Raw genomic sequence first — 19729 nt, 5'->3', positions numbered from 1 at the left:
TCTGTCTGTGTGCGTGCCTGTCTGTCTGTGTGCGTGTCTGTGTGATTGTCTGCGTGCGTGTCTGTGTGCGTGTCGGTGTGCGTGTCTGTGTGCGTGTCTGTGTATGTGTGCGTGTCTGTGTATGTGTGCGTGTCTGTGTCTGTGTGCGTGTCTGTGTATGTGTGCGTGTCTATTTCTGTGTGCGTGTCTGTGTATCTGTGTCTGTGTATCTGTGTCTATATATCTGTGTATCTGTGTCTGTGTATCTGTGTCTGTGTATCTGTGTCTGTGTATCTGTGTCTGTGTATCTATGTCTGTGTATCTGTGTCTGTGTTTCTGTGTCTGTGTGTGTGTGTCTCTGTGTCTGTGTATCTCTGTCTGTGTATCTCTGGCTGTGTATCTCTGGCTGTGTATCTCTGGCTGTGTATCTCTGGCTGTGTATCTCTGTCTGTGTATCTCTGGCTGTGTATCTGTGTCTGTGTATCTGTGTCTGTGTATCTGTGTCTGTGTATCTGTGTCTGTGTCTGTGTATCTGTGTCTGTGTATCTGTGTCTGTTTATCTGTGTCTGTGTATCTGTGTTTGTGTATCTGTGTCTGTGTGTCTGTGTCTGTGTTTATGTGTCTGTGTATATGTGTCTGTGTATATGTGTCTGTGTATCTGTGTATCTGTATCTGTGTGTCTGTGTGTCTATGTCTGTGTATCTGTGTCTGTGTGTCTGTGTCTGTGTATCTGTGTCTGTGTCTGTGTGTGTTATTTATTGATCTAAATTAATTTGATCTAAACTATTTATGTAATGTTATCCTCATATGTCATGTTCAATGGAAATGTCGTTATTGAATGTAATTTCTCGGACATTGAAAGCACCAATGTTTCTTGGCTTTGTGATAACTGAACTTAAAAAATCGGCTTCGGAATGGAAACTTGTTGTTAAGTCAAAGAGTGCAGCGAACAAAATTGCCGAGAATGCTAAAAACATTACCTCAGGTATCTCAGTGAGTGTGAAATCCCCACTGTTTATAGGGATTCTGAAAGGCGTACCGAACGAATACGATGAGAATCAAGTAAAATCTCTTGCACCAAACTGCGTGAAAGTTTTACAGTGCGGAAAATCCCGAGTGTTCAAGGTCGACTTTGAGTCGAAACAAAACCTGGATCAGTTCTTGAAAGTGTCTGTGAAAGTTTTCTACGAAAAGCTGTCTGCACAAGCATTTGTATATCTCCCAAAGCGTTGTTTCTCGTGTCATAAGACTGGGCATCTGACCTCACAGTGCTCCAATCGGGCCCTCTGCTCTCGCTGTGGATCATGCGATCACACCTTTAACAGTGCCTCTCCGTGTTCGGAAAAAATGTTCTGTCTAGAATGGAAAGTTGCCGGCCATACTTGTTACAGTGTAAAAGTGTCCTAATAACAACAGTCAACTAGCAAAGCTCACGGTATGATATTGGATGTGTCTACTACTACGCAAGCTTTACTTTCGTGGAATATTAATGGTGGACTTTTAGTCAAAATTCCTGTGATGAAAGTTTTGCTTTCGAATTGTGATGTATTGTGCTTGCAAGAACATTTTTTGACGAATCATAGTTTATGCCTTCTGAAAATTGACAATAATTTTACTAGCTATTCGGTGCCCGTTAACGGATCCGCTTCCAGTGGCCGCTCCTCGGGTGTTATTGCGATGCTTGTTAGGACCTCGTTCCGGTCGAGTATTTTTGATTCATGTGATTTTTTTTCATGCTGTCTGTGTAAAAGAGTATGTTATTGTAAACGTCTATCTCCCGACAGATTACGCAATGACCGATCGGAATTTTTATTTACTTCTGCGTTTGAGCCTTTCAAAGATTCGCCTGTTAGGTAAGTGTTGTATTATTGTAGGAGATTTTAACTGTAATTCAACTGACGCCTCGTTATTGCGTACTTCTGTTCTGTCTGGTATTTTTGACAATTGGCTTAGGATATTGCCGAAAGATCTCGATTACAGTTACAGACACCATTCAAGTCACGTGTCGAACCTCGACCATGCAGTTTCTTCTATAAATCTCCAAGTGTCACCTGTTCACGTCGCTACTGATTTCTAACTATCAGACCACCTTCCAATATCTGCATCTATTTATTGTCCCTCTGCTCAGTCTACTCCAACCACACAACCACATCAGCCTCACGCCCAATTCTACAAGGATTGGAAAAACATCCAAGGTGATCTTTTTGCTGCAGTTACTAATTCTTTCCTACACAAAATTCATGCTCCGTTCCTGATGCTCATTAGAGATCCGCAAGCTGGTACAAATAAAATACAGGTGTTGCTAGATATCTTGCACAAATTTGCCATGCTCTGCGATGCGCAGAAAAAGCCGCTATACCTCTTAAACATATGCGTCGGGGTGTCACAAAGCATTGGTCCAGTAATCCGAGCCTAGTGGAAGCTTGGAGAAAATCCAAATTTTGGTACCATTTGTGGCTCCAGTTTGACCATCCTTGCTCTGGCTGTGTTTCTGAGATTCGTCTTTCTACCAAAAGAAAGTTTCCAAGAGAACTATCTATCCACATGAACCAAATAGTTCAAGAGACGTCCCAGAAACTTCTCTGTCCCAACCTTCCTTCTGGAGAAATTTCTCAAGAGATTTTCCTAGTGCCAACCTATCTGCTCAATTTATTCCTGATTCCGAATGGAATTCATACTTCTCTGCTGAATTCTTCCCACCAGATGCTGCCCTACAGTCCGAATATGAAAATAAGCTTGATAAATTTCTGTCTAGTTGTCCAACCGACAATTTTGTTTGATTCTGTACTGCGTGCAATCCAACGCCTAAAGCGTAAGAAATCTTATCGCATCGATACAATGAGCGCTTTTCACATTCTGCATGGAAGCGAGCTGCTGGTAAACCATATTGCTCTTTTGATGCAGATGATTGTTATCCAAGGAGTTGTACCTTCTTCTTTCTCAATCAGAAATCGCACTCCGATCCAAAGAAAGGTAAAATCGCTACCCAGTGCTCGTCCTTCCGCCCTAAAACAGTTGCTACTACCTTCTGTAAGCTTTTTGAACTTTTGTTCATTGACCATCTGAACGCGAATGCTATGTTCCACCTTACCAATTTGGATTCCAGCCACGTCTCAGTTGTGCTCACGCTTTGTCGGTTGTCGCAAACGCATTGATCAATGCTGATGCATCAGGTGAAACTCACGTGCTGTCCGGGCATGATGTTCGTAAAGCGTTCGAGTCTCTCATTCACGCCGCTATTCTACTCCATGCAGCAAAACGTGGAGTGAGCCCTTCATATATCAGAGCCCTTCGAGACATGTATTATCGTCTTAAAGTTCGCCTAATACTTCACCCATTAGCTAAAATTGACGGCTCTCAAGTCTACGCACCAACCCCTTATAATTTTGCAATGCCGAAAAAGGTACCCGTCAAGGTGCTGTTTCTTCCCCTTCACTCTTCAATAATGGAGTTCTTGATGCACAGTCAGCTGCTTCCACATCTTTCATCTTTGCCGGTCTTTATTTATCTCTCGTATGTTATGCAGACAACATTCTGAATTTGAGCCACACTATCCACCGCATAAGCGAGATTTTCGCAACGCTACCATCTGAGTACGCAAAACTAGGTCTTCAGTTCAATGCTGAAAAGTCCAAAGTTGTATTCTTCAACTGGAAGCAAACGTTATCTGGTGAAACTCCTCTAGGAAGCAGTAAGATTAAGTCAAGAGATCATATCACCTACCTCGGTATTCCCATTGGTTCGTCAATAATGCACAGGCGACAACTATTAACTGCTCACATTGAACGTAGAGTTGGGTTATCATATGCTTCTTTTGTACGCAAAACTAGGTCTTCAGTTCAATGCTGAATAGTCCAAAGTTGCAGTCTTCAACTGGAAGCAAGCGTTGCCTAGGGATACTCCTCTTGGAAGTAGTAGGAATAAGTCAGTAGATCATATCGCCTACCTCGGTCTTCCCATTGGTTCGTCGATAATGCACACGCGACAACTATTAACTGCTCACATTGAACGTAGAGTTGGGTTATCATATGCTTCTTTTGTAACTTATAAGCCACGCTTCAACCGCCCTCTTCTTTAGAAACTTTTTAACTCTGTTGCTCTACCACATTATCTGTACATATCGCCGTTTTGGAAAATGCTCACAAATTCTGACAAGTCAAAAATCGTTCAGTTTTCTTCTGGTTCGCAAAATATCTTTTACGTTTTCCCTCTTGAACGCGCAATTCTTATCTAATTAGAAAATTCAGCATTGCTGACCCCATTATAGCTGTGGAAAAGCAAATTCGTGCTTATTAATTCCCGTTTAACGAAGTTGAACCATCCTTTGTCGTCAGTACTTTCCTAGTTGTTTTCGCGCTTAATTTAATTGTTACAGTTTTTAAACTGATTGATTATTTAGTCTCTTTTCATGTGAGCCCAATTTAAGTGACGCTGGTTATTCTCAATTTTGGTGTCAATTTTTCTCCGATAATATATTGCTTATATTACTAATAATTTAATTGTTTATTAATTATCGGTTCTTTTAAGCATATTGCTTTAAGTAAAGATGTAAAAGGATTCGTGATTGAATAATTTCCTTGTTTCGGATATCTATATATATCGGAGTAAATGAATCATTTGTTGAGAGTGATCTGAGTTCAAGACCAGCGGGCGAAAATGTCGTGTAATTGTGTTTAACGTTTCTTGTCATATTTACACTAGTTGATATGATTATCTACTGTATATCTTTCTTAATTCACTGATGATTATTTGGGCTATTTTTTTACCAATTTCGGCTTGATGCAATGATGTTCATATTGCTTATGTTTGTTCAGTATTTAGGAGCCTAAAAAAAAAAAACATGTCGCGTACCTACAGAGCAGTGTATAATTGAGTTTTTCTTTCTTGTTTTTGTAATTTGTTCTAAGATCTGATTTAGATCTTAGCTCCAGTGTTCGTCACTAAAAACCAAATGTATAACTCCTAAGTTTATGTGTATTTCTTTTTGTTTTTCGCTTATTGCTCCGTCTTTTCCTTTTTTGTATGACGGGTTTTCCAATAAATAATAATAATATGGGCGATCTTATTATTATTTTGTTCTTTATTAGTATATGTATCTATTATAGTAATCACTGATGCTTGTAATTATAGGGTATAATATTTTAATTATATTACCAAAATACTACAACTATTATTACGTGCGATCGTCTTATTATTTTCTAAATTACAAGAAAAGACACGTTTTTATGTATCTATAGAAGGAAACGACCTGTCTCATTCCCCCCCCCCTCTATTCTTGGCTATTTGCTGATTTAAATATAAACTGAAGTTATTGTTTCTTTCAGCGAAGACCTGAAAAATGATGATTCAGGTGGCTGGATATTGACAATAACACAAAAGAGTGTACAAAAACTAGAAGAAGACCTTCTTGAATCGGTATTTATACTTCTTCTCAGTCTTTTTTAAAACTATAACTTCATACAGAGGTAGGTAGGTTTTTAGCACCTAGATGCAATATAAATCACCCCCTCCCCCTTTCTTAACGAAGTAAGTTGGCTTATCTTTCACAAAATTTGTGGAATATATGTTATTTGTTTGAATGGCACCCCAACAGATGCTGCGACAAGAGACAAATGTACCCCTTGCCTCCTTGTCGCTCTAGCTACGCCATTGGAGCCATGCTATTTTTTATTTCATTTAATATTTTTGTTCGTTTGGTTATAATGATGTTAGAAAACTGTCCAGACAGTAGCCCCTGTTAGGCTTTAGATAGGAAACATATTTATATATTTAGGTCTACAAGTTTTGAACCTACGGATTTTGATCCGATCACCTATGATTTAGTTTTCTCGGTTGAGAGCTAATGTAGCTGGGGACTTCTAGAGTTTTGTAAAATCCGTCAGTATTTTGATGTTTTCTCTACTGTAGTAACTATATTCAAGTTACTATTACGGAGGCATAAAGATGTGACTGTCACTTTGAGCCACAACCAAGTAATCATCCGACTTGATTGACAGTTCCTTCCTCCACCTTTCCTTTTTGAATGTTTGGTATCTTTCTTGTTCGATCGCTCGTCTTTAAACATTTAATCCGTCGCATAAGACTTAACTGTTATTGTCGTTTTTGTAAACATGTGTGACTGTTCTTGTAAATTTTCTTAATATTCAAATCTTATCAAGCCTACATTTATAGTCCAGTTAATATACGGTTTTAACTCGACGTTTGAGCTAAAGAAATGTGTTTGCCATCGCGAGGTTCAGAAACATTCGCTTAATAAGAAATACAAAATTGGCCGAGATTGTCCGTGCAAAATACCGCTTTTTTCAGGGAAAAGAGGGGAAAAAGGGACGAAAATCTCGAATAATAATTTCTGCAATATTTCCTGGATTCCAAGGTCGTTTCCTGTTATTTCAAGTCCGAAAAAATCTAAAATGACATTGGAACTGGAAAATTTCATTACTTAAGACCCCATTTCCACCCTAAACAAGGTTAGAGGGAGATGAAAAATCAGAATCTAAATTTTTGCAGTATTTGGTGCATTAAAATGTCATTTCCCATTGATTTGAGTCTGGGGAGACTGAAAATGACATAAAAATTTAAAAAAAAAAAAAATCAATTAGTACCCCATTTCCACCCTAAGCGTCAGTGGTTGGTGAAAACACCATTTTTTGCTATTCGTCTACTTTTGATTTTAACGATACTTCATTGGAAATTTTGCAACACAGGGGGGGGGGGGGGGTAATGTTACTTACAACGATATTTTTTGGCTGCAAGTTTCTTCTTTTTTTCAGGGCTGAAGAGTGCAAATCTGAACAGAAGATTTTTTTTCCAATTCTCTTAAGGTCTGTCTTGACTGTTCCACTCTTATTTTCACCCCTCCCTTGTTTTAAGCACTGGGGGATGCGATCAGAACATCAAAAGATTGCCATTTTTATCTTCGTTCCTGGATTTGACAAATTCGGTTATTATTATAAAAAAAACATAAAAAGTAAAAACGAAAGCACAAAAGAACAAACAGGAACAGTTCAATCACAACTTCGTTTTCGATTACTATGACTCTTAAGAATCATGACTTCGTTTTGATTAAAAAACTATTGACTAAAACACAAATTTGGTTTAATCACATTGGTTATCGATATTATAATGGTCCAAAGAAACGTTGAGGCATGCTTATTCCATGGTACTGGCTACAAGGAGTAGCGCACAAAAGTGACTTTTTGCAAGTGCATCGAAGGCCATTGCAATCACGTTTGCAGCTGTATTGAATCAGTTTGGGAAGGCTTTCAGGAGCAGGCGGTAGGCTATATCAGCCATAATGGGTTACATAACCGTTTGACGAAAGTTTTCAGCCTTCAGGTACTAGAGCTGTCATTTAGCCCAACCGTGTCATCATTTAAAATAAATACACATGTAGCGATACTTGGCAGCAGCTGGTGTGGGTGGTAAGTGCTTGAGGTGGACAAAACTAACCGCACAGGCTACTTTGAATATGAACAGACGGTGTCCGAGTTCTTCTAAGGTTTCGTCGAATTTAGCCTTTTATAAGCATAGAAAAGCCTTGTCGCCTCCCGCAATCAGTTCTTCCTTTTTCGTTGAAGTGCAGTAAATCCTCTGACTGGATTAAAAAAAAAACCAGGCATTAGCTCTGGCGTTGAGTACTGAAGCCTTGCCAACATTGTGCAATCGCGAAGTATTGTCACATCCTGAAAAGGCGTGGGCGAAAAAAAGTAACTTTTTAGCTTCTGATGGGAGCTACATCTTCAAGTAGCAGATATCAAAAACCTTTGCAGTGCTAGTAGGAACTCCAGTCTGACATAAAGAGGTGCTTGCTCAGTTTTTTCACTGTGTTACAGCAAGACCAACAAGTTTGCATCATTTCCAATCAAGCAGGTCTCCCTTTTCTTGGCTGAAGCAAGTGCAGTTTTTGCTATTAAAGCGTTTGCATCACTTTTGACTTCTTGTACTTGACACCCGGCTTCCAAAAGTTTCCCATTTATCAGCTTTAGGATATACAACTTATTTCCTGAGTTGAAGAGAAAGTCTTTTTTCTTCCTAGAAAGTTTTGTGGCACAAGTGAAAGTGATGGTAGGCACTGTTTTTCTTATGTCCGCTTCCGATTGGCGTGATTTTTGAGGGTTAGCCCACTTCCATAGCCGTCAAAAATGACGTCAGCTAATGCGAAATACTTCTATGCAAAAGCTACGTAAGAAGAAGCTACCTCTCCGTAAGAAGGTAGTGCCCCGTCCTACCGAATGAGGTAGCCAACCACTATCTGCGATATAGTGGCATGTTTGTGTTGGCATTAATTGAACCTCCGGTTTGTGCTGCCTCAATATGTTTGCTGCAAGTGCAGCCTTATCTGCCAGGTTCATGGCTTCATGAGACTCTAATAGAGCAGGTGGGAGTGTCGATAACTCGTATTGGGCGTATCGGCTAGATTCGAACACTCTTTTGACACTACAGTACAGAGCCGTTAAAATAACAGGGAAGCGTCTATTTGAATGACTTTGCGAGTGCCACTGGAGAAAATTTTGCGGTCAAATTCACTGCATGATCTTTCCACTTGAATAAAAAAGTGAAGACGCATTTACCCGTCATTAGATCAGGTTTGTTTGTTCCGATCTGTTGTGCCACATCGACGTTCATGCTGGATGCTGCTCCTACACCTGACGAGATGCCTAGTAGAATCTCAGCATCTCTAAATGGATCCAGCAACTGGACATACTCGAGCAGCAGAAGCGTATCCAATGCATCGCTCTCCGAGATCTCCAAGAGACTCGAGATTTTCCCCTTCTTTTCCCTGAAAAAAAAGGGGTAGACCGGTTTCTGCACGGATGATTTGGAGCGATTTTGGATATGCTATAGAGCGAATTTTTCTGAGTATTTTGGTGTCCATTTGTGTGCGAAGGATGCACAATTTATGATTCCGATTTCTTATCCCCCTGGCCTCGCTTTGGGTGGAAATAGGGTACTGAATGATAGAATTTAAAAAAAAAAACAATGTCATGTTCGGTCTCCCCCCTGCTTGAATTAAATAGGAAACGACCTTTAAATTCTGAAAAGAAATTTAAATTTACAATCCCCCTCCTCCTTTTTTGAAAATCATTTCAGAGACCACACTGGCTAAGCATGACAAGCCAAAAAAAAATCGTAGAAAAGAGAAAACGAAGATAATAACAGCCAGTGAAAAATGGAAGAAAACCATGTAATTATTTTGGTGGAGACCTCTGTTCAGCCGTCTTCAGTGCAAAATAAAATGTTAAAAAATACAGATAATAGTCCGCAGGACAATATAAAAAAAAAACAACCTTAAAATAAACACTAAACGTAAAAGAAGACCCTCTCCAAGTAGCGATAAAAGCGTAACCAGCAGGAATCTTTACAACATTGTCGGTTAAAGAGAGTTCTTCCAAATTAACTTCGTTTCCTCCTTAATCTTGGTGCACAATCAGAAAGGCAATTTAGTGATAGGGTTGATTTTCAGTGATTGATCCAGATTTTAATAGACCATAAACTACGACATTTCTTCCTTAGCAAGACATTCTGAAAAATTAGACATTTTTACAGCAAAACCTTTCACTGGCAGATTTTTAGCATTTTTGAAAAATAGCTCAAAATTCAGTCCTGCAAGAATTCATTATGGCTAGGGCTCGCTTATCGGAAAAGTTATTTTTTAATTGGAATACGAAAAATTACAAAACTTCAGATGTTTTCTTCCTAGATCCTGTCCTTGTCCGGCCATTGAGAACCTATTTTCTATTGTTCTTACACCAGAAGAAACCCATGTTTGAATTGAATTTCTGAGAGATGGTCTTCAGTGTGGAGTCGGGTATATATGGTTCAAAAAGTATTGTGGGAAATCCAGATTTACTTTTAGGAGAGGTGGTTAAGAGTTTTCTTGATTTTACTCCGTATCCATCAAACTAAAAAAAATCAGAACACGTAAATTGTCAAAAATTTAACAAAAGACTCAGACATCATTATCACCAGGGCTGACAAAGGAAATAAAGCTGTTATTCTTGATAAAATTCCACATAATAAAAAGTCTTATCCGACACTTACAGTTATAAGCCTATAGATTCCGACCTGACAGATAAGTTAACCTGAAAATACGTAAAGAGCTACGAATTTTGAAAACTGAAAGACTCACTACTCCATAAGTGTATAAAATATTTTTTCCTAAAAGTTGCTCTGCTCCTAAATTTTATGGTCTCCCAAAATTCGACAAAGATGGAGTTCCTCTACGCCCCCTTGTGACTTGTTATAGCTCCCAGCTGCCAGATTGGGAAAATGGTTGTCCCCATTTTTTTGTCCCCTTATGTCTACGCAAACTTCATACATAAAAAATTCAGTTCACCCTTGATGAAAAATTAAAAGACCTTGATATAAAAAAAAGGACACAACTTTGGTCAGTTTCGATGTTTTGGTCAGATTCGATGTTACTTCTATGTATACATCTTGTAATTTAAAAAAAATATGTACTTGCTCTTCAAAGGGAACTAGAAGATAATGTAGACCAAATGGACTACAAAACATTACATATCGAAATTATTATGCGTCTAGTCCGCCTTTGCAATAGTTTCTCATTTTATTTCCGATACGATAACAAATTTTTCACCCAAATTATGGGTCTATCAATAGGTACTAGCCTTTCACCTTTTTTGGCACTTTTTATATAGAATTTATTGAAACCTCTGCAGGGGCGGATCCAGGATATTTTTTGGGGGGGGGGCGCAAAAGATAAGATAAGATATTTATTTAAAAAAGATCACTATCACAAGCCCACAAAGGGCCGAATTCGGACTTCGGAGTCGACAATATAAATGATTGCACTAAAACTGGCAAAAATGAAACAACAACAGCGAAATGGAAAAATCATAATGAACAATCATTTAACAGTCAATAATTAAAACTGTAAAAAGTCAATTAAAAAGTTAAAAAGATAAAAACTGATCAAACTAAACTTACACAAATACGAATCGGAAAAATAATTATAACGGACATAAAAAAAAGGAAGGGGGGGGGAATAAGCGAATATACACAGGAAAAAAAAAAGAGCGAGACATAAATGCATATGAATTAAAAGGGACAATAAAAAAGTGTCAATAATCCAACTACAGTAAATCAATAAAAGAGTTAAAAAATAAAAACTGGTCAAGAGGGGGGGAGACAAAAAAAAGTAAAAAAAAGAAGCTAGTGGTACATTTTATTCATTGTTCCTGTAAGAAAGGGGACAAAAGTTCTTTCATATGTCGAAGTAACGCAGTGACTGGGGGACAAAACAGGGATGGGATCAGAAACAGCTCGAGGCGGCCGTAATCTGGATGGGGAGTGACGTTTGGGGAAAATACTTGCCGTCCAAGGGTTTGTTATGACATTTTTTGCAAAACCGAGGCACAAATTATTTTTTCGTCTCTCGAGGGTCTCTAGGTTTGAAATATTTAACAAATACAAATACGGTATCTTGCCCTCTTTAAAAATAATTCTTAGAGCTCTCTTTTGGACATTTTCAATTTTTCGTGTTGCTTCATTAGAGAGGCCAGGGTGCCACACAGGACAAGCGTACTCTAATATGGGACGCACGAAAGAAATGTATACTTGTAGTAAATGTGATCGGGGGCAAATAAATTTATTTGAAAGTTTAAGAAGGGAAAGCGAGGAGTTTGCTTGTCATAGGATATTATTTATATGGGCATCCCATTTCAAATTGGATCAAATTGTAACACCAAGGAGTTTAAGATATGTGACAGAAGTTTCAGGAGGTATAGGAGCAAGGAAAAGTGGAGGGGATTTAAGGAAATCTACTGAGACTATTGCTGATTTATAAGGGTTAACTGTCATGTCAATGGAAGAGGCCTCACAGGCAATATCTTGGAGTATGCCCATTGGGTTGCCAAAGATGTTTTTATGACATATCTCTAAAACTGTCAAGTCATTGACAAATTTCCATCTATTGTCATAAAGGGTTGAAAGGCTATTAATCATAAGTGAAAAAAGAAGAGGGCCTAGAATAGTCCCCTGAGGAATGCCATTATATATGGAGAGATGATCTGAGAAATAATTTAGAAATTTAACCGTTTGAGATCTATTAGAGAGAAAAGAGGCAATGATCTTAACAAGGAAAGTTACAATGTGGAATTCATTTATAAGTTTATCTATGAATAAATTGTGGTTAATCAAATCAAAAGCTTTTTGAAGATCAATAGAAATTAGATTAAGCCAAGTGTTAAGTTTTTCAAGTAATTTACCCATGGTATCAACAAGATGGATCAGGTAATGAGAGGTTGACGTGGATTTAAGATTACCAAACTGTCTAAGATCAATGAGGGGGAGGACTTTCATCTTAAGCCAGTCTGCGAGAAAACTTTCATATAATTTTGAAAAAATCGAGGTGAGGGTAATAGGACGAATGCCATCAAAACCAGGCTTCCCATTTTTCTTTTTAATTGGGGTAATAAAGCCTTGTTTCCAATGTTGAGGGAACTGTCCAGATTCGGTAATTTCATTGAACAGGGTGGATAGGGGTATGAGAGGTAATCACTGAAAGCTTTAATCAGAGGAACAGGAATATCTAAAGGGCAAATGCTTGATCGTTTTAGTTTTTCAATTTTTTTTACAACATCAAGTGGAGAAATATGTGGGAGTGAAAAAGGAACAGGAATATCTGGAAATTCGTAAGATAGTGGTGGGAGACTCTGGACAATAGAAGCCAAAAACTTATTGAAGTTATTAGCTGTGGTCTTTGGAGGTTCATTTATATTAAAATTTTGTTGTTCTTGACTCTTGTCGATAAGTTTTTTAATTTCAGAGTACCAATTCTTTGGTTTATCATGGCAGAAGTCTTTAATTTTATTTTTATAATAGGCTCGGGCAGCTTTTCTAATTTGACTTTTTAATTCCTTTCTTAATTTATTTGCTTCAGCTAAATTACCCCTGTTAAATAAGCTTATTTTTGTACGAATTAAAGTTTTTATGTGATTATTTATGTAAGGTTTATCACTGGAGCACTTTCTGATTTTTTTTCCGGGAAACATAATGAATAGGAATCAATTAGTTTTTTTGTGAAAAATCAAAATTTTGTCATCAAGGTTATTAGAATTATAAAGGTCTGACCAACTTTCACTGGTCAGCCATGATCCAAAAGAAAAAAGGCCTGTGTCACTGAGGGGACGGCAAACCCCAATGGAGGTAGTAAAGGAATGTTCAATGGCTGAAGAGGGAGAAAAAAGAAGACAATAGTGGTAACTGCCTCCTAATGGTGGCAGTGCTTGCGGGGAGTTGTAATACTTACTCATGTTTGAACAAATAATATCCAGAGAGGTGTTACCTTTTGTTGTAGATATTTTAACCAGTTGTTTAATATTAAGAGAGGTGCAGATAGAGTCTATCCTCAGGTCATTCGCATTGCCAAGTAAGCAAATACCAGCATTCGGATACTTTGATAACACAAAGTCAGCACTTATAAGAAATTGTTAGATAAATTTGCGTTTCTGGTCAATACTTTGGTTAGGGGAATGATAAAAGACAGTGGTTACAATTAAATTGAAAGGACGGGGTAGTACTTTTGGTTGAAGGCTCAGTCATAGAATTTCATCATAATCTGATAAGTTGGGGATTAGGATAAGTTTAGGCTGGAGGTTATCTTGGACAAAAAATAATATACCACCCCTTTTTTCCCGAGAGGGTGGTCAGGAGGGCAAAGCCTTATAAACTGAATTTAATTGCTGATTTTTAGGAAATCTGAGTTCTGGGACTGAACGTCTGTCACATCAATAATATTAATTTTATGAATTTCAGAGATACCCTCGAGTTCGGTAATTTTGTCAAAATTCAGGCTCTCAGCATTGGTAAGTAGGAAAGTAGGAAATTTAAACCAATTTGGGTATCGGGATTTTTTTTCAATTCGGGATGGAGTTATTTGGGGTTGAAGCTTATGAGAAGGGTGCTGTGGGTAAGAGTGTGGTTTTGAGGCATTATTAAAAGGCGGGACTGGACCGGGCTTGAGAGAAAAGGAGGACAGCGAACAAATTATGGGAATATTATTAATTTGGGATGGAACTGCGGTGGAATTCGTCTTACTATTTGAAATTTTAGAAATTTTGCATGGATGTGTTAACTGTGGATCATTCTGCCTGCTTACTCTTAAACCAGAGTCATACTGGTAGGGTAGCCAGGGGGGATAAAGTGCAAGGGACGGGAGAAAGGTTTCCTGGTGATCTGGGAATAAGTCAAATTGGGAGTGATTTTTATATGGGGGTTGGGGGGGGGGCAAGATGATGATGAGGGAGGGAAGTAAGGTGGGGGTGTCTGAGAGGGGAGAGGTTGGGTTTGTTTCGGCAAATAACGGGTGGAGTCCAGAACCGGTCGGTAACTGCTTGGACGCCCGGAGAAGAACGGAGTCGAAAGGAAGGGTCTTTTTGGGCGGAAAATGAGTAAGGGGGGGTTTGGAGATGGTCCGAATGGAGTAACGTGATTGTGGGGGTTGGACAGACTGGGCAGGCGTAACTAACTGGGGCGGAGGATTGTTTCGAGGGATGGGTTCCTGAGGTATACTGCGCTGTATCGGGTCTGCAGGGGGATAAGACTGAAAGTCGAATGGAACACGACCTAGGGGAGGGGGGGCGTGAATACTTTCGGCGTCGCCCTAAAAAACGTTGGTTTTGTGGCCCAGTTTTGTGGAACCTACTACGACTCTTAATGGGCAATTTAATATGATGTTTTGCACAGCCAAAGCATCTTCCACTTGAAAAGCGTTTGCAGATATCAACATGGGGGTATTTGCAAAAATTATTCATACAACGGCTAAAAACATGAAACTTACAAATGTGTAGATATTTAAAATAACTAGACATACATTTACTGTTTAAAAAACTAAAGCACACATTCGGTTGATTACACTTTTTTTTGAATATATGATTGCATTGGGTGATAATTTCCGCTTGTAAGTTCGACATCATTGTCAATCTTTAAAGATGTGTCATTACCACTAGATTTCAAGAATAAATTATCTTCAGTTAAAGCAAGGTCAGAAGGATTAGTTTGCGTAACCTTTTTAATCCCTTGAAAAAATTCTGACGAGAAAGTTTACTAGCACTTGCTTGATTACATATAGTGACGTTTTCATATTCAAAGGGTTTTATAGTTTTAACGCAACTTGAAGAATTTGGATAATGCATATTTGGATTAGAAGTATCAGCTGAAGGAGAAACACTGGGCGATGTAGGGGATTTTAATACATGTATAGCATCAACAATTGCTAGCTGAAAACCGACTTTTAACATTTTGATCCCATTGTCCTTGAAAAGATCACTTTTCTGGCGTTCGTAAAGATCGGATAAACTATCATAAAGAAATTCAAGATTAGTAATCCGTTTCCTGAGATTGACGATTTCCGCGTCTTTTTTTAGGCAATCTTCACAGGTATGGGGGTCGAAGACACTAGCCGTTTCTTCAATACTTGCCGATTTACCTTTACTGGAACAATAGATTTGGGGGGTAATTTGGGATTGATGGGCTGTGGTTATTTTTGTAGAGTCCATCGATCCATCAGAACTATTGTTGACATTACTCGAAGCACAAGGTATAGTAGGGTAATTTGTAATACCACTTCGAACGATCATTTCAAGTTGTTTTTCGTTGGAGATAGATGAATTTTCTTCATCCAAAATGACGGGGGATTTTTGAGCCTCGATTGGTTGAACCACTTCTGGTTTATTATCGATGGTATTAAACACGTCATTTTCAACCATCGACGCTCGGCATTGAATGCATAACCAATTAGGGTTTTTAAGGCGATTACTTTTTGTTATGCCAGCACAAGCAGGGTAAATACATTCTTAGACCACACTGGCTATACATGACAAACGAAACTCAGAGAAGAGAGAAAGTAACAAAATGAAAAATAAAATAAAAAAGGGTGAAAAAACGAGGATTTTGTCAGCCAGCGAACCATGAAGAAGACAAAATATAAGCAAATATTTTGACAAGGACCTCCGCCAAGTCGTCCTCAGTGCTAAACAAAAACAAAAAAGAGAAGAAAAAAAAACGGGAATCTAACCTTTCGAAGTTTCCTGTACAAAGACAGAATAGACACTGAATAAAAAACCAGGCCGGAATCAATGAAAATGAAATTTACCAAGATGATTGTGTAAGGATCTTTCGTCTTGCATTAATTTTGGCTGGTCTACAATTTCGGTTTTCATTAGATATGCAAATAGGTTCTTTTAAGTTTTTTCGGGTTAAAATATTGATTGAGTCCTTCAAGATTAAACTGTCGTAAATTGGGCTTAATGAAATATCTCCAGTATCTCTATTTATTGCTAAAATTTGGTTCATATATTTTTTTATCTCAATTACCTCCTTAAAAGTTTGTGGTACGCCATTAACAGTTGATATTAAAGTTGACTCGTCAAACAGAACTAGATGGGTCGGGTTTACGAAAATATGCGAAGCCAATGCCGAATCAAAGTTGTCATTGTTATTTTTTAATCTCAGGGACTTGTCTATTGAAATTTTGTGCTCATGCAAACGTTCACCTATTTATTTAGCAATAAATAGAGATACTGGAGATATTTCATTAAGCCCAATTTACGACAGTTTAATCTTGAAGGACTCAATCAATATTTTAACCCGAAAAAACTTAAAAGAAACTATTTGCATGTCTAATGAAAACCGAAATTGTAGACCAGCCAAAATTAATGCAAGACGAAAGATCCTTACACAATCATCTTGGTAAATTTCATTTTCATTGATTCCGGCCTGGTTTTTTATTCAGTGTCTATTCTGTCTTTGTACAGGAAACTTCGAATGGTTAGATTCTCGTTTTTTTTTTCTTATCTGTTTTGTTTTTGTTTAGCACTGAGGACGACGTGGCGGAGGTCCTTGTCGAAATATTTGCTTATATTTTGTCTTCTTCATGGTTCGCTGGCTGACAAAATCCTCGTTTTTTCACCCTTTTTGATTTTATTTTTCATTTTGTTACTTTCTCTCTTCTCTGAGTTTCGTTTGTCACAAGCAGGGTGCAACCAAGCATTGCACTTAGAATACTGGAAAGACCCAGTTCCACATTTTCTGTAGCATTCATTACAAGGATGGGACATTCTAGGCTAAGGAATAAAAACAAGACAGACCTTGAATTGGAAACTATATCTTCAACTAGAACCTGGTCGCCTACGCCAGGATTAGCACTGGTACTTGCTAAAGAAAAGTTCACAAGGCTGATCTCGCGTCTTCACTTAAAAATCACAAGCGTCATTTATTTCAAAACAAAACGTCTTGACAGGTCAAGATCTAATGGAAGACTGATCTAATGGAGAAAATAGGTTGATCCGATAAACTTGCTTTAGGAGCAAGTTTAATTAACGCAATCTTGCGTTAATTAAGTAAATTACACTACTTTAGACTACGTTTGGGGTCCCCCCCCTGGATCCGCCACTGAACCTTTGTCTTGAAAAGATTTCCTCTGGAGTACCATTTATGGATCGGTTTGTGGCTGACATTATTTCTGCGTGGGATCATGGCGAGACGTCGCTTAACTTGACCCATCTTAACATTCTAATCTTCAGTTCACGTTAGAACTAGAAGATAACCATAAACTGCCTTTTCTAGACGTTTTAATTCTCAAAAAGTCTCTCAGCCTTACGTTTTCGGTTTGTAGAAAGCCTACAGATAACGATAGGTATTTACGTTTTTCTTCCAACCACCCTCCTTGCTTTAAAAAAAGAGTAGTTATATCTTTGGTTTATCGCGTGTTACGAATATGCTCAGAAGCTCACATAGTCCCAGAAACGAACTATCTTAAGGACATTTTATTTTATAATAGATATCCCATAAACTTACTTCAATCCAGTATAGAGAAAAGGCTAAAAGAGGCAGAAAATTACGCATAAACTCCACAGCCCCCCAATCCCTTTGGTGGGTGGTAAGAAATATTTCACTCTTCTACCATATTAAGTGACACCTGTTGAGTAAATTGAGTGACATTCTATTGAGTAAATTGAGTGACAAAATGGGATGAATTTTAAAAAATAAATAACCTTTATGTCACTTTTAATAATTCAAACAAAATACAGAGCTTTACCAACTGCGTCTAGGATAAAACCTGCCCCAGTGTGGTTAGTGGGGATTATAGAATCCCCTGTTTACGCGGTTGATTTTAAATTGGAAGGACCCACCAACAATCGGAAGATAGGTTAATGGAACACAAATCCTCAATCTACAAAGCTATGAAATTACACCAAAGGCCTGAGACTTGATTGCGCCTTGGCTCAACGCGTCTATGACAACCAACACCATTCCATTATGTTTGATAACACCTCCATTATTGTTCCTGTTAAAGGTCTCATGCAAGTTTTCAGGGATGCAGTTTAAACCAAAAAGTATATCCACCAAATGCCCTTAATAAAGATGCTGGAGAAACTTATCTAGGCCCCATTTATAATGAACTTATTAATTTTGATTGTTTTTATATCTATCCACAAAATCATATTTCGTAACCTAATAGGATCTCTTATAATACCATGCCTAGTAAGCGATTAGCTTTTAAAAAAGGCTTTACATAAAATGAAACTTTGAATTCCCATTCACTATCAGATTTTTTGTTTAATTTTATTCATATTGTCCTGTTGACTCTTATCTGTATTTTATTATTTTATTCTTCACTGAAGACAGTCGAGCGGAGGTTTCGAACGAAGTATTTTTATAGTTTTCTTAAATTTTTCACTGACTGTTATTATCCTCGTTTTCTCTTCTTTACGATTTCTTCCGTTTTGCCCCCCCCCCTTCTCCCCTTCCCTCTTTCCTCTAAAAAAGGTTTTTTTTTGCAAGGGCTATTATTAAGCAAATGTTTTCTGAACATTTTGGTGTTCATTTCTATGTGAATACTGCGCGAATTAAGATCCTGAGTTCTCACCCCTCCCCCTTCTGACCTCGTTTAGGGTGGAAATGGGGCACTAAATGATAAAATTTGCCCATTGTGTTGTCATTTTCAATCTCCCCGGACTTGAATTAACAGGAAACGACTTTTCAATCCAGAAAATATTACAGAAATTGAGATTCGAGGTTTTTCCCTCTTTTTCCTGAAAAAAGGCCCATTTTGGCGATTTGTGATATGTTACTAAGCGAATTTTTTGTTTCGTAATTTTAATCACAGCGGACATTTTGGAAATTCTAGGGAGCTACTATGGACTAGCAAAGGATTTTGTGAAGTGTACATAATTGTGAAGCATCAGATGTAGTAGGTGGAAATTCTCCTAGGGAATTACCCCGTTGACCGACTGTTCGGTATTCCCCTCCATCCTGCTTCTTGTTTACTCGAATTGGTTTAAGTTCATCAATAGCGCAACTGAATGTCAAACAAGGTTATGTGTGTGGCGTAGAGATGTGAGCTGCCATCACCATTAATCTTCTTGCTCCAAGTAAACGGAGACTATTATCTCAATAGTCTTTTTATTATTTTCGTTTTCTGTTAATGCTCGTGTAAATTTATGTACTATCTTAAAATACACTAGTATGTCCACATTCCTATTTAGGTATGAAGCGTTCAAAAGTTTACAGATTGGGGTTGATATTGGCAATTGACCTTTTACTAGAAATATGTGTCATAATCTTCCTTATAATGGTTGTTTTCTGTTGTAAATATGCCGCAAAACTCACACGCGGGGGAACTTATGCTTCTGTGAAGTCAGGGAAATTACAGGTTTCATTTAGTAGGTGTATCATTTAGACAAACAGGATTCAGTACTGATGTTAGTCTCAACACTTTCTTAAAACC

At 38.0% G+C, this 19729-nt stretch overlaps 1 protein-coding gene across 4 annotated transcripts in view; it reads left to right on the top strand.

The window, feature by feature from the left end:
- The window catches only part of GckIII (Germinal centre kinase III), a 303196-nt gene that overhangs the window by 259637 nt on the left and 23830 nt on the right, over window positions 1-19729 (top strand). For all 4 annotated transcript variants that reach the window (XM_089104372.1, XM_089104370.1, XM_089104371.1 and 1 more), the window contains one exon: window positions 5304-5394. In XM_089104372.1, coding sequence (XP_088960498.1) covers window positions 5304-5394 — 91 coding nt within the window. The remainder of the gene's footprint in view (window positions 1-5303; window positions 5395-19729) is intronic.

Source organism: Artemia sp. Qi Xiang Cuo, chromosome 18 (genome assembly GCF_049724085.1).
Source record: "Artemia sp. Qi Xiang Cuo chromosome 18, ASM4972408v1, whole genome shotgun sequence".
NCBI lineage: Eukaryota > Metazoa > Arthropoda > Branchiopoda > Anostraca > Artemiidae > Artemia > Artemia sp. Qi Xiang Cuo.
Note: the sequence above shows the minus strand (reverse complement) of the source record. Positions and strands in the feature narration are given on the sequence as shown.